We start from the raw sequence: 14,350 nt of genomic DNA on the forward strand, positions 1-14,350 counted from the left end.
CTGCCACAGAGTTGGTTTCAGCTTACATTCCATAGGACAGAGTAGAGCTGCCCGATAGAGTTTTCCAAGGCTTTAATCCAGTATGGCGCTGTGGGTTAATGTGCTGGACTGCAATGTCTGTTTGAACCACATGGTCGGTGGCTCAAGCTCACCAGCCGCTCCTCAGAAACCCTATACAGGGTCACTAAGGGTTAGAACCAATTCAGTGGCACTTAACAACAGCAACAGTCTTTACAGAAGCAGACTGCCACCTCTTTCTCCCTCAGAGGAGCTAGTGGGTTCAAACAGTATCAAATGCTGTAACCGCTGTGCTGCCAAGGCATGACTAAACTCCCACAAATATAAATAGTAACTAAATTACTATCAAACCTTTTGATCCGATTCATATCACAACCAAATTGCTTTGGGATTGTTACCGCTTTTATTCACACTCTCTGTTTCTGTATTTGTTTTGTTTTTGTTCTTCCACCAGTCTCCCAACAAACCCACAATCCCCCAGGAGAAAATTCGGCCCCTAACCAGCCTGGACCACCCTCAGAGTCCTTTCTACGATCCAGAGGGTGGATCTATCACTCAAGTAGCCAGAGTGGTCATCGAGAGAATAGCCCGGAAGGTACTGACACAGACTCCTCCGTTACTAAGAAGACTGGACACCTTTCTGCTCAAAATCATGAGGTCCCTGGCAGAAATCCCCCCAGGATATGGAATTCCTGGACCTCCCAGGGTTTCAAATATGGAAATTATTTTGTAACGTGCAAATGAATACAGTGCTCAACTGTATTGTTGGCAAATCGTGAGTTCCGCACTCGATTACTAATGCCTGTCATGGTAAGGACCTGGATTATGTGGTACATGAGTCACGGATTCATCATCCCAGGGTAGCCACTACTGCTTTCTTGGCATTTCTTTGTCAGTCAAATTGCAAATGTTGGCGCAGAATGGCAGGGTTTTTTACATATAGAGCAGCCTTCAGGTTATATATCCTCCCTCATCTACATTCCATTGTACACATACATCCCATTCTTTCTCTAATGCTAGCCCTCCAAGTAAACTTCCTTTTGCAGGGGGAACAATGCAATATTGTACCTGATAATATCGATGATATTGTAGCAGACCTGGCTCCGGAAGAGAAAGACGAAGGTACATGTTTTCCTTTACTGCTGGTAACAAGATAAATTGGCATAGCCATTTTGGAAAGCAATTTGCTAACATAATTCAGTACCCATAAAAATAGTCGTATCACTCAGTGTGGTAATCCCATCTCCGAAGATTTCTTCTCTAGAAATAGTCCAAAGCAAGGCCAAGGCTAGACACAAATTATTAAGGAACTGACGAGGGTGATGGTGATATTCAACAGTGTCAGCCTTTCAAATGATTCCAGTGTTATCAGAACACTCTCTGCTTTGATTGTCCCACTGGCCTCTGAAGCTGGCCTATAAGGTCTGTCCACTTCCCCAGCCGGGAAAGTGAGGCCTAGACCTGACAGTCAAGAGCCATGGCTTGAGCCCACATTTTCTCATGGGAGCGGGAGCCAGACAACCTGGGTTTTCATTAGCTCTGTGACTTTGGGCAACAAGCTCACCTTAGTTTCCTCAACTGTGGTGGTGGTAGTGGTTACGACTCATAGCGACCCTGTACAGGGTTTCCGAGGCTGTAAATCTTTATGGGAGCAGAAAGCTTCATCTTTCTCCCGTGGAATAGCTGGTAGTTTCGAACTGCTGACCTTGCGGGTCACAGCCCTATTCGTAACCACTGCACTACTGTGGATAACAACAGAAAGCCCTGCACAGACTGTCGTTGTGAGGGCTATGTGGGATAAAAACATACATGGCTCTTAGAACAATGCTATATATTATAGTGATATAATAAGAGCTCCCTGAGCATTGGCTGTCCCTATTCTCATCATGACACTTACATATGGGATCTTTGGAAAATGAAGCAACAACACACAAAGACTTGTGCTTTACAAAATTGCCTATGTATGCCTCCACCTGTGTATAAATGATGTCTGTCAAGGTGAGGGTCTGAAAATGAAAAGACACCATGCCTTGAGGTGAAGGGAGAGTAAGAGACTCTTTCCCACTATTTAGGTACTTATTAGTGAGATGCTAATATTAGTAAGATGCATAGTGTTCTATGGAAAGTGAATTGGTGCTTCTGTACCTGGAGTACCTAGGCTCAATGAGGCCAGTCAGGCAACAGGGATCTACTTATTGTCCCCAAATGAGCCCGTTAGGGGAGAGGGCCAGGTACAGCTTCCAGAGGCCCCCAGGGAAAACATACCACTCTTTCTAGATGACACCCCCGAAACATGCATCTACTCCAACTGGTCCCCGTGGTCCGCCTGCAGCTCCTCCACCTGCGACAAGGGCAAGAGGATGAGGCAGCGTATGCTGAAAGCACAGCTGGACCTCAGTGTCCCCTGCCCTGACACGCAGGACTTCCAGCCCTGCATGGGCCCTGGCTGCAGTGATGAAGGTAAGTGCCAACCCCGACCAGGAAGTGGTCAAGAGAGGCTCAGAAAGGGAGCTTCTTGTCTGGCAAAGGGGGCCCCTCACTTCCTGTCAGTCAGCATCTGTGGTGGGGGCACCAAGACCCTACTTGTAGTTGTCAATGAGGTCCACCTAGGGGACTCCCGATTGCCATGGGGACTATGAACACAGAACATACCTTAGTGACCCACCCCACCCACCATGGAAGAAGATACATACAAGTTACTGAAGATCTAACAAACATAGGTCGGTTTTATGGAAATGATTTGTCATTTCCCATGTGCAGCTGGGCTTTGATTTCACTCTCTTCTTAAGGAACAGGTGAACAGGTTGATCAAGATTGAATCTAGATACACTCTCCTGACTCTATACCATTCATGGACACTCATATATGTCCCATCCCAACCTGGGTCAGAAATTCATTTTTTTACCACTGGACTGACTAGAGTCCGTGCTCAATATCTCTGTCTGCGATGTTCAAAGTTTAGACTTGAAGCACCAGCTTCCCCTGGTTATATCAGGGAAGCTTCATCTTCAATACTGCGTTAAACTAATTGCTTGCAAAGGTCTGCTTCTCAGGGGACCACCTCTCTCTCTCTCTGCCTTGTTGTTGTTGTTAGGTGCCATCGAGTCGGTACCAACCCATAACGACCTTATGCACAGCAGAACAAAACACTGCCCGATCCTGGGCCAACCTCACTACTGTTGCCACACTTGAGTCCATCGATGCTGCCACTTGGCCAATCCATCTTGTTGGGGGTCTTCCTTTTTTCCTCTGACCCTCTACCTTACCAAACATGATATCCTTCTCCAGCGACTGCTCCATCCTGACAATATGTCCAAAGTATGAGAGACGAAGTTTGGCCATCTTGGCCTCCAAGGAGCACTCTGGCTGCACGTCTTCCAACACAGATCTGTTGGTTCTTGTGGCAGTCCATCATGGCACTTTCAATATTCTCCAGCACCTAGATCTATATTCTGTCTTATGGTCCTGTTCATCTCTGAGGTGCACTGAGCAATGGGATAGCATGGAGAGGCTGGACTGGTTTGTGGCAGGAAGGAAAAGCATCCAACTAAAGAAAGGAGCTCTGGTAGCATAGTGGTTACAAATTGGGCTGTGAGCTGCAAGGTCAGCTGTTCGAAACTACCAGCTGTTCTGTGGGAGAAAGATGAAGCTTTCTGCTCCCGTAAAGATTTACAGCCTCAGAAACCCTGTACAGTGTCGCTATGAGTTGGAACCGACTCCACGGCACATAACAACAACAATAAAGAAAGGTTAAAGCCACTCTCTTTAACCTGGCTCTTCCTAGGTTGTTATTGTTAGGTGCCATTGAGTCAGCTCAGACTCTTAGTGAACTTATGCACTACAGAACGAAATCCTGCCCAGTCCTGTGCCATTCTCACAATCGTTGTTAAGTTTGAGCCCATTGTTGCTGCCACTGTGCCAGTCCACCTCATTGAGCATCTTCCTCCTTTTCATTGACCCTCAACTTTACCTGGCATGATTGCCTTCTCCAGGCACTGCGCCCTCCTGAGAGTGTGAGAGACGAGTCTCACCATCCTAGCTACTAAGGAGCATTCTGCCTTTACTTCTTCCAGCACAGATTTGTTTGTTCATCTAGCAGCCCACGGTACTTTCAATGTTCTTCTCCAACACCATAACTCAAATGCATCAATACTTCCTAGATACTAGTCTTAAATACATCTCCTGGCTGCATTCCCATTATGGTTTTTGTTGTTGTTGTTGTTGTTTTTAGTAACTGTTTTTGCCCATGATAAGGCACTGAGCCCTGTGATCCATGGGCTGTTCCTGCAAACAAGCAGGGAGGAAGCTGTCACCAGTCTGTCAGCATAGGAGTCTCTCTTTCTTGGGGGCCATCTGATTGACACCTGCAAGGGAGTTGAGGGCTTTAACCTGCCCCGTCATGGGGAAGAGTCCTTCACATCAGGTGGCTCCCAGGTGATGCTAACAGTTCTGAAACATGTTGAACTGTGACTGATTTAGTACCTAAGGTTCATGCTCCCCAGAAACTACCTTGCCCAAAGTCAGATCGAATTCTCTTATGCTCACATCAGTTCTCTTCTCAATTACCAGAGAGTAGAGGGTGAAGTAGGAAGGAAGCAGAGACCCCTTGGATATTCTGAAGGAATTATTTTGATAAGAAAAATGTCCGTTTCCTTGTAGCAACTTTATCTTAGTGTCTTCCTCATTATCTGAGTCGGGGAGCACGGTGGCTCTGTAAGATAAACACTGGACTGTGAACCACAAGGTCAGCAGTTTGAGCCCACCAGTTGCTCCACAAGAGAAAGCTGAGTCTTTCTGCTCCTGCAAAGATTTACAGCCTCAGAAACCCTGTGAGTTGGAACTAACTTAATCGACGGCCTTAACAACAATGATCTGGGCCATAACCTTTGGCCCACATCTGGACATCTCTCAGGAGACTACAGTCTGTCCCCACTTTGCCCATCTTCCAAGTCACCACTAGAGGGATCTTTGCAAACAAAGAACCTATCATGCCAGTCTCCAGCTGAAAAATCTGTGGCTGCCGTCATTGTCCTTTTGACCAATGTCCTAAATCTGCTGTAATAAAGTATCATAAATTGGATGACTTATAAGAATCTCCATAGTTCTGCAGGCTGGAAGTTCAAATAAGGGTATCAGCAAGACCATATTCTCTCAGAAGGTCCTAGAGAAAGAGCCTTTCTTGTCTGTCCCAGCTTGTGGTCTAGTCAAAGTTTCCCTTGGCCTACAGCGTAACTGTCATCACCTGACCACCTTCCCTGTCTCTCTCTCCATGTTTCTTCTCTTTTCTAGAACTACTCAGATTGAATAGGACTCACCCTGCTCTGCTCTGATCTCAGTTGACTTACTTGATAACAGTTTCAAAGGTCCTCTTCCGAAACAAGGTCATGTTCACAAGTACCAGAAGTTAGGACTTCAGCATATATGTTAGAATTCAGTCCATAACATCCATGAAAAAACTCCTCAGCTTCACTTACTGGTGAACTATACCTGCAGGGAACCAGGGTGGAGGCCTGGCAAAAATTAGCATTTTTACACAGGCATCTACCACAATTGACATTCTACTGCAATGCTAAAGGACACATAGTCAGTGAAGCTACCTGAGGACATCAGTTTGTGGGATGTCTGAATGATCTCTCAGTTCTGACTCCTTCCTTCCAGAAGACTCACTCAGGTTGGCAGTGACAGTATTCTGGCTGCCAGGGTAAGATCTTGCCAGGTCATGAGACTCATCATACTCCTAATGATGTCACACTGATATTTAACTATCTAATTTAGCTTCACATACTGCCCTTAGTTAGTCTTGTCCCTGGGTCTAACTAACATGGGGATTCCGGCTGAGATGTCAGACTGCATCACCAGCCACACTGTCCACACATTAAGTAACAATGACAAGGCATCACGTAAGTGCAAGTGACTGTCCTGTAGACATGTGTAGGTTGGTCTTACATTCTGACCTCAATCCTTCCTTCGAGTTTCATCTCCCAATACCACTGACACATATAAACTCTATACCACAGTCTTTGCATCAATAAAAGGGCACTCAGCTGTGCCCCCTTGTGTGAAACTGTCCGCAGGAGTGGGCCTTGCTTACCTTTCAATACTTGGAATTTATTACCTGTTTATATGTCTGTCTCTTTGTCTCAGGAGTAATATAAGATCCACATCTTATACATCTTTGTTATTTCAGGACATACCACTAAGTAGCCAATAGATTTCTCACTGTCACCAATAAATGGATGAATGGATGGAAAAATGACAAAATGTAGCTTCACGTCCCTCTTCCTTCTTAGAACTAAACAACCAAACACACACCACACACACACACACAAACTCCAAGTGTGTTTCTATTTAGAGCAGCTCCCTACGCTACCTCTGGAATAAGACCAGCAAGTCATGCTGAGAGGTTGCATTATCTTTTCACCAACCACCTGAACATCTCTTACAAAGAGTGTTGTTGTTGTTGTCAGGTGCCATTGAGTCGGAACCGACTCATAGTGACCCCATGCACTGCAGAATGAAACAATGTCTTATCCTGGGCCAACCTCATTACCACTGCCACATTTGAGTCCATCAATGCTGCCACCTGGCCAATCCATCTTGTTGGGGGTCTTCCTCTTTATCTCCGACGCTCCATCTTACCAAGCATGATATCTTTCTCCAGCAACTGTTCCCTCCTGACAATATGTCCAAAGTATGAGAGACGAAGTGCAGGAGCACTCTGGCTGCACTTCTAGCCTTTGCTAAAACTCACTGATGGGAGAAGGCTGCATATCAAGTGGATGGTTCAGCCTGATTATATAGCCTGCCTCATCCTTTATCTCTGGGACACAGATACTCCCTTCCCATTTCCCACTCTGCCATTGGCTCCATTAGCAGCTGGGGTATTCTCTTCTTTGTTCCAAACCTCCACCAAGTCCCTGAAATCTGTTATTAGAGTACAGATCTGTCTGTGTCCTCAAGTCTCTGTTTCCCAAAGTTAATCACACTCTCTATTCTCAGAAGTACATTTCTGTCATCTATTTTTCAAAAATGGGAAGTGTCAACCATAGACAATCATTAGCCTCCGGTTTCCCTGAGCAAACAAGCTTATAGCATCTCTTAGAATACATATAATGTCTTCTAGTACCTCTGGTAATGTAGTGGTTACGAATCAGACTGCAAACCGCAAGTTCAGCAGTTCGAAACTACCAGCTGTTCCATGGGAGAAAGATGAGGCTTTCTGTTCCCGTCAAGATTTATAGCCTCGGAAACCCTGTACAGGGTCTCTATGGGTTGGAACCGACTCTACGGCACTTAACAACAACAAGTGCCATCTTATAGCAATTTCTGCAATGATGAAAATGTTCTATATCTATGCTTCCCAGTATGGTAGCCACTAGCCACACAAGGGGAGCCCTGATGGCTCGACAGTTAAGCTTTTGGCTGCTAGCTAAAAGGTTAGTGGTTTGACCTCAATAGCTGTGCCCTAGGAGAAATATGTGGCCATTTGCTTCCATGAATATTACAGCGTTGGAAATTCTGTGAGACCATTGTACTCGCTTCTACAGGGCTGCTCTTTGTCAGAATCGACATGATGGCGATGGGCTTCAACAGATAATGTCTATCGAGTATTTAAAATGTGGCTGTTGTCTGAGGAAGACATTTTCTTATTGTATTTAATATACTTAGACATACGTTTTCGTTGTTGTTCGATGCCGTTGAATAGGTTCCAATGCATAGTGACCCTATACTCAACAGAACAAAGCACAGCCGTTCACGCACCAGATCACAACTGTTGGTACATTTGGATTCATTGCTGTTGCCACTGTGTCAAATCCATCTCACTGAGGGTCCTCCTCTTTTTCTCTGAACCTCCACTTTACCAAGCATGATTTCCTTCTCCAGGGACTGGTCCCTCCTGATAATGTGTCTGAAGTTTGAGAGACAAAATCTCACCATATTGGTTTCTAAGGAACATGCTCAGTGTACTTCTTCCAACACAGATTTTTTGTTCTTCTGACAGTCCATGCTACTTTTAATATTCTTCTCCAACACCATAATCCCAATGCATTGATTCTTCTGTAGTCCTCCTTATTCATTTGTCCAACTTTCATATGCAGATGAAGTAATTGAAAACATGGATCAGGTATACCTTAGTCCTCAAACTGATATCTTTGCTCTTGAAAACTCTGAAGAGGTCTTGCGCAGCAGATTTGCCTAGCACAATAATACGTCATTTGATTCCTTGACTAATGCTTCTATGTGTGTTGATTGTGGATCCAAGCAAAATGAAGGCTTTGACAACTTCAATCTTTTCTCCATTTATTATAATGTAATTCTTGGTCCATTGGTGGAGAGTTTTTTGTTTTCTTTACATTGAGATGCAATCCATACTGAAAGCTGTAGTCTTTGATCTTCATCAGTATTTTAAGTTCTCTTCCCTTCCAGCAAGCAAAGTTGTATCATCTACATATCGCAGATTGCCAATAAGTCTCCCTCCAATCCTGATGACATGTTCTGCTTCATGTAATCGAGCTTCTTGGATTATGTGATCAGCACACAGATTGAATAAGTACGATGAAAGGACACAACCCTGGCTCACACCTTTCCTGGTTTAAAACTATTCATTGTCCCCTTGTTCTCTTCAAACAACTGCTTCTTAGTCTGTGTACAGGTTCCTCAGGAGCACAGTGAAGTGTTCTGGAATACCCATTCTTCAAAATGTTAGCCATAGTTTGTCATGATCCACACAGTTCAAAGCCTTTGCATAATCAATAAAGCAAAAATAAACATCTTTCCGGTATTCTCTTCTTTCAGTCAAGAGCCACCTAATGTCAGCAATGATATCCCTAGTGCCACATCTTTTTCAGAGTCTGGCTTGAATTTCTGGCAATTGCCTGTTGATGTACTGTCGCAATGATTTTTTCAATATCTTAAGACAAAAGTTACTTGCATAGGATATTAATGATATTGTTTGATGATTTCTGCGTTCTGTTGGGTCACCTCTCTTTGGCATGGCACAAATATGGATCTCTTCCAATCAGTTGGCCATAGATGAGTGAGTGTCTCCAATGCTGCATCAGTTTGTTGAAAGATTTCTATTTGTATTCCACCAATTCCTGAAGCCTTGTTTCTTGCCAATGTCTTCAGTGCACCTTGGACTTCTTCCTTCAGTTCCATCAGTTCTTGACCATATGCTACCACCTGAAGTGGTTGAACATTGACAATAATCATATACAAATGATTATGATTTATTTTAAATCATAAGTAGTTTATATTTCATACCACATATCATATATATGGCATCCTGGTGTGGTTCTGTAAGATAAGTACTGGACTGCTAACTAGAAGGTCAGCAGTTCAAACCCACCAGTGACTCCTGGGAAACTCAATACAGACTTGCAATTACCGACTCCAAGGCACTTAACAGCAACATATGTGTGTGTGAGTGTACTGTACATATAAATATGCCCACATATATATACATATATTTTTTTCTTTTTTAAAAACTATCCTTCCATCCATCCAATTAACTCTCAAGTCAATTTTCTTTCAAGTATTTTTTCATGGGATGAGAAATAAATCCAGAGGGCCCCATGCACTTAGAAAAAGGGCATTTCCTCTTAAAGAGCAATTGTTGTTGTTGATACATACAGTTAAGTTGGTTCCGACTCATAGTGACCCTGTATGGGATTTTGAGGAGGGGCTGGTAAGTTTAAACCTCCGACATTGCAGTTCTATCCTGGCTTGAGGTCGATTGCTTATCCTACAGCGCCACATCAGAACTCCAGAGAGTAATCAATGGTTAGAAGATTTATACCTTATCCCTTTTGTCCTCAACTGCCTAACCCCCCTAGAGTTGGTCCTTCCTGGGTCTGGATTCCTGCTCTTAGGCAGTTTCTGGACGTCTCTGCCTTGCCCCCGGGCTGCGACTTCCAGTCTGCTTGGTGTGTTGCAGAGGGCTCTACCTGCACCATGTCGGAGTGGATCACCTGGTCACCATGCAGCATCTCCTGTGGCATGGGCATGCGGTCCCGGGAGAGGTACGTGAAGCAGTTCCCGGAGGATGGCTCCGTGTGTACGCTGCCCACTGAAGAAACAGAGAAGTGCACAGTCAACGAGGAATGCTGTGAGTGGCCGGGATGGGGGTGGAGGAGTCGAGGGGGTGGGGAAGTGGGGATGGGGCAGAGTCGGAAGTGGGTGGGAAGGAACTCAGGGGCCCTGAGGCCGTGGACACACAACTCCAACTCTGCTGGCCTCCCAGCTCCCAGCAGCTGCCTGATGACGGAGTGGGGCGAGTGGGATGAATGCAGCGCCACCTGCGGGATGGGCATGAAGAAGCGGCACCGCATGGTCAAAATGAGTCCAGCCGACGGCTCTATGTGCAAGGCGGAGACGGCGCAAGCAGAGAAGTGCATGATGCCTGAGTGCCGTGAGTGGGCGTGGGGAGCAGGTCAGGTACGACGTAGTGGATGGGGACGGGTGTGAAAGGCGGCGAAACCCCACCACCATATAAAAGGTGGGCAGCTGCCCAGGTCAGCAAGGAAACATGGTCCACCATCCTTGCTGGCGATGGTATAGTTGCGGTGCGTGGGCATGAACCAGACCTAGAGGGTGTGGGCTCATTTGGGGGAAAATCTGAGCAATTGAGCAATGCTTTAAAGGCAACTGGTGGTACTGAGTAGAATTACTTGCAGATGTACTTTATAGACACTACCACCACCAGCAGCATACATGAACACATATGTGCAGGACATGAACTCCCCAGGTCATCTTAGGCCCCAAATCTTGTTCTACATTTGGCTTGTCTGACCCCAGCAAGCATTGGGACCCCTTCTAAATGCACATAAACCCACCCATCAATACATGAGTGTATGCATGCACATGACTAGATACGTATTCTGGGAATTTCAGTACCAAAATGTACAAACCAGACAGAGCTGACCGATGTCTTAGTGCATGATTTTCATGGAGAGTGGGCTTTTTCTGTCTCCAGTGAGTTTCAGCTCAGCTCTATGGTGCTGCTACAGGTGAGAACTTGTGTACACTTATTCTGTGTCACATGCAGTACATGACCAACAGAGGAGACACGAGGTAGTGTCAAAAAGAGAAGTAGACAGCTGAGCCACTTTTTGCCCTTTGGTGCTCACTCTGATCTGAACCCAGGGGCCAACTCCACTTTACTCCAGAGGCTATAGCTAGGAAACACTTGTGGAGGGTACTTCAGGGTCAAAGAGATCAGGGTAAACACAGAGAGCTTGTTCTCATTGGCAAACCTGGCTTTGGACCTAGACACCATCCCATGCTTGCTGTCCCCATGGTCTGAGTGGAGCGACTGCAGTGTGACCTGTGGGAAGGGCATGCGCACCCGCCAGCGGATGCTCAAGTCTCTGGCCGAGCTTGGTGACTGTAACGAGGATCTGGAGCAGGTGGAGAAGTGCATGCTGCCTGAATGCCGTAAGTCCCAGGGATCCGAGGAGCCTAGCTCTCCTCTCCCAGAGCCTTCTTGAGTAATAGAGGGAACAAAAAATGTAACTTATGTCCTGGCCGCCAATCTTGTCTCTACTGCTTACCAACCACCTGTACTAGATGAAGTCAATCTGCCCCTGGAACCTCAGTTTCTCCTTCTGTAAATGGGGTAACAGCACCTGCCTTACGCTCCTCATAGACTTGTTGAGATATTCCAAGGAGAGTGCAGGAGTTAGGTGATCACGTCTCTGTCAAACATGAGGTACACTCACATCCATCTGTGTCTTCCCAGCCATTGACTGTGAGCTCACCGAGTGGTCCCAGTGGTCAGAATGTAACAAATCATGTGGAAAAGGCCACATGATTCGAACCCGGTTGATCCAGATGGAGCCTCAGTTTGGAGGCGCTCCCTGTCCAGAGACTGTGCAGCGCAAAAAGTGCCGCATCCGGAAATGCCTTCGAAACCCATCCATCCAGAAACTGCGCTGGAGGGAGGCCAGAGAGAGCAGGAGAAGTGAGCAGCTGAGGGAAGAGTCTGAAGGGGAGCAGTTTCCAGGTACCACTCCCAAATGTGGGGCTGGGCTCCACACTGGGCCAGGCCTTGGGGCTAGGGACTGGGGAGGAGAAATGGGGGGACAATGAGAAATTTTCTGGGGTTTTTAGAACTACAGCTTGATTCTCAGATGCAATGTGATTGCAAGATACCCACAGGCTATTGAAGAGTCTGGGCTTCCTTGGGGAGCAAACTGTTAATGTTAAACAAAATTTGGAGGTTTGGATCCACTTAGAGGTGCCTAGTGATCTACTTCCCCTTCATCAGTCCTTGAAAGCTCTTTGTAACACAGTTCTACTTTGACACACATGGGGCTGCCATAAGTCAGAACCAACTCACTGACAACTGGTTTGGGTTTTTTGGCTTAGCCTATCACAGTGTTGTGTACCGCACTGGTCGACCAGCATTAAGACCAGTTATGTGCCAGGCACTGTGCCATGGGCCTTTCCTCTATGGAGCTTACAGTGCTGTGGTAAACAGAGGGAATGCATAATCATTACTGTGGTGAGTTCTACAGAGGACGAATATATACTCTACGGAAGCATTTAAACAAGAACTCAAACTTAATTGCTGAGGGTCAGTTAAATTTTCTTTGAGCAAAGCATGTTGAACCTGCATAGGAAAAATAAGAAATTGTGCTTGAATGTACTTAGTTTCTGGGACACTAAATACTTGGAGAACAAGATACAAGAAAATATAATTAAATGCTCCTTGCATACCCAGCAACTCCAAAACAGAGGCATTTTTAAACAATGATTTATTAGTCTATGATCCTGTGGCTCAAGGAACGTATGATAGAATTCTGCAAAACCAATGATTTGTTCATTTCAAACACCTTCTTTAGAAAGCATAAGAGATGACTATACATATGGACCTCACCAAATGGAATACATAGAAATCAAATTGATTACATCTGCGGAAAGAGAAGATGGAAAAGCTCCATATCATCAGTCAAAACAAGGCCAGGGGCAGACTGTGGAACAGACCATCAATTACTCCTATGTAAATTCAAACTGAAGCTGAAGAAAATGAAAACAAGTCCATGAGAGCCAAAAGATGACCTTGAATATATCCCACCTGAATTTAGAGATCATCTGAAGAACAGATTTAATACATTAAACACTAAAGACCAAAGACCAAAAGAGTTGTGGGATGACATCAAGAACATCATACATGAAGAAAGCAAAAAGTCATTGAGAAGACAAGAAAGAAGGAAAAGACCAAAATAGATGTTAGAAGAGACACTGAAACTCGCTCTCCAGCGTAGAGATGCTAAAGCAAATGGAAGAAATGAAGAAGTCCAAGAGCTGAACAGAAAATTTCAAAGTTCAGCTGGAGAAGATAAAGCCAATTATTTCAACAAAATGTGCAAAGATCTGGACTCAAAACCAAAGAGGATGAACACACTCAGCATTTCTCAATCTGGGGGAACTGAAGAAAAGTCAAGCCTCAACTTTCATTATTGAAAGATTCTCTGGGCAAATTATTGAATGATGCAGAAAGCATCAAGAGAAGATGAAAGGAATACACAGAAAGCAACTGTACCAAAAGGAAATGGTTATTGTTCAACCATTTCTAGAGGTAGCATATGATCAAGAGCCAATGATACTTAGGGAGGAAGTCTAAAGTGCATTGAAGGAATTGGCAAAGAACAAGGCACCAGGAATTGATGCAATAAAAATTGAAATCTTTCAAGAAAGTGAGGCGGCACAAGAGGGACTCATTCATCTATGCCAAAATATTTGAAAGACAACTATCTGGCTGACCGATTGGAAGAGATCCATATTTGTGCCCATTCCAAAGAGAGGTGGCACAACAGAATGCGGAAATCATCGGACAATCTCTATGATATCTCATGTGAGTAAAGTTTTTCTAAAGGTAATACAGAAACGGCTACAATCATACATTGTATGAATTTCCAGAGGTTCAAGCCGGATTCAGAAGAGGCTGTGGAACGAGAGATATCATTGCTGATGTCAGATGGATCTTGGCTGAAAGCAGAGAATATCAGAAAGATGTTTACCTGTGCTTTACTGACTGTGCAAAGGCTTTCGATTGTGTGGATCATGACAAGCTATGGACAACATTGTGAAGTGTGAGTATTCTGGAACACTTAATCATGCTCATGAGGAATCTGTACCTGGACCAAGAAGCAGTTGTTTGAACAGAACATGGGAACACTGAATGTTTTAAAATTAGGAAAGGTGTGCAACAGGGTTGTATTCTTTCACCATACTTATTCAACCTGTATGCTGAGCAAATAATACGAGAAGCTGGGTTCTTGAAGAAAAATGTGGCATCAGGATTGGAGGAAGACTCATTAACAACCTG

At 44.9% G+C, this 14,350-nt stretch overlaps 1 protein-coding gene across 1 annotated transcript in view; it reads left to right on the forward strand.

Moving 5' to 3' along the window:
- The first annotated feature begins 549 nt into the window (after positions 1–549).
- The window catches only part of SPON1 (spondin 1, extracellular matrix protein), a 16,462-nt gene continuing 2,661 nt past the window's right edge, over positions 550–14,350 (forward strand). Inside the window, exons 1-7 of the mRNA XM_006865776.1 lie at positions 550–613; positions 1,065–1,140; positions 2,296–2,478; positions 9,956–10,126; positions 10,262–10,429; positions 11,290–11,454; positions 11,759–12,022. Coding sequence (XP_006865838.1) covers positions 2,379–2,478; positions 9,956–10,126; positions 10,262–10,429; positions 11,290–11,454; positions 11,759–12,022 — 868 coding nt within the window. The 5' untranslated portion in view covers positions 550–613; positions 1,065–1,140; positions 2,296–2,378. The remainder of the gene's footprint in view (positions 614–1,064; positions 1,141–2,295; positions 2,479–9,955; positions 10,127–10,261; positions 10,430–11,289; positions 11,455–11,758; positions 12,023–14,350) is intronic.

This window comes from Chrysochloris asiatica, unplaced genomic scaffold (genome assembly GCF_000296735.1).
Source record: "Chrysochloris asiatica unplaced genomic scaffold, ChrAsi1.0 scaffold00083, whole genome shotgun sequence".
Lineage (NCBI taxonomy): Eukaryota > Metazoa > Chordata > Mammalia > Afrosoricida > Chrysochloridae > Chrysochloris > Chrysochloris asiatica.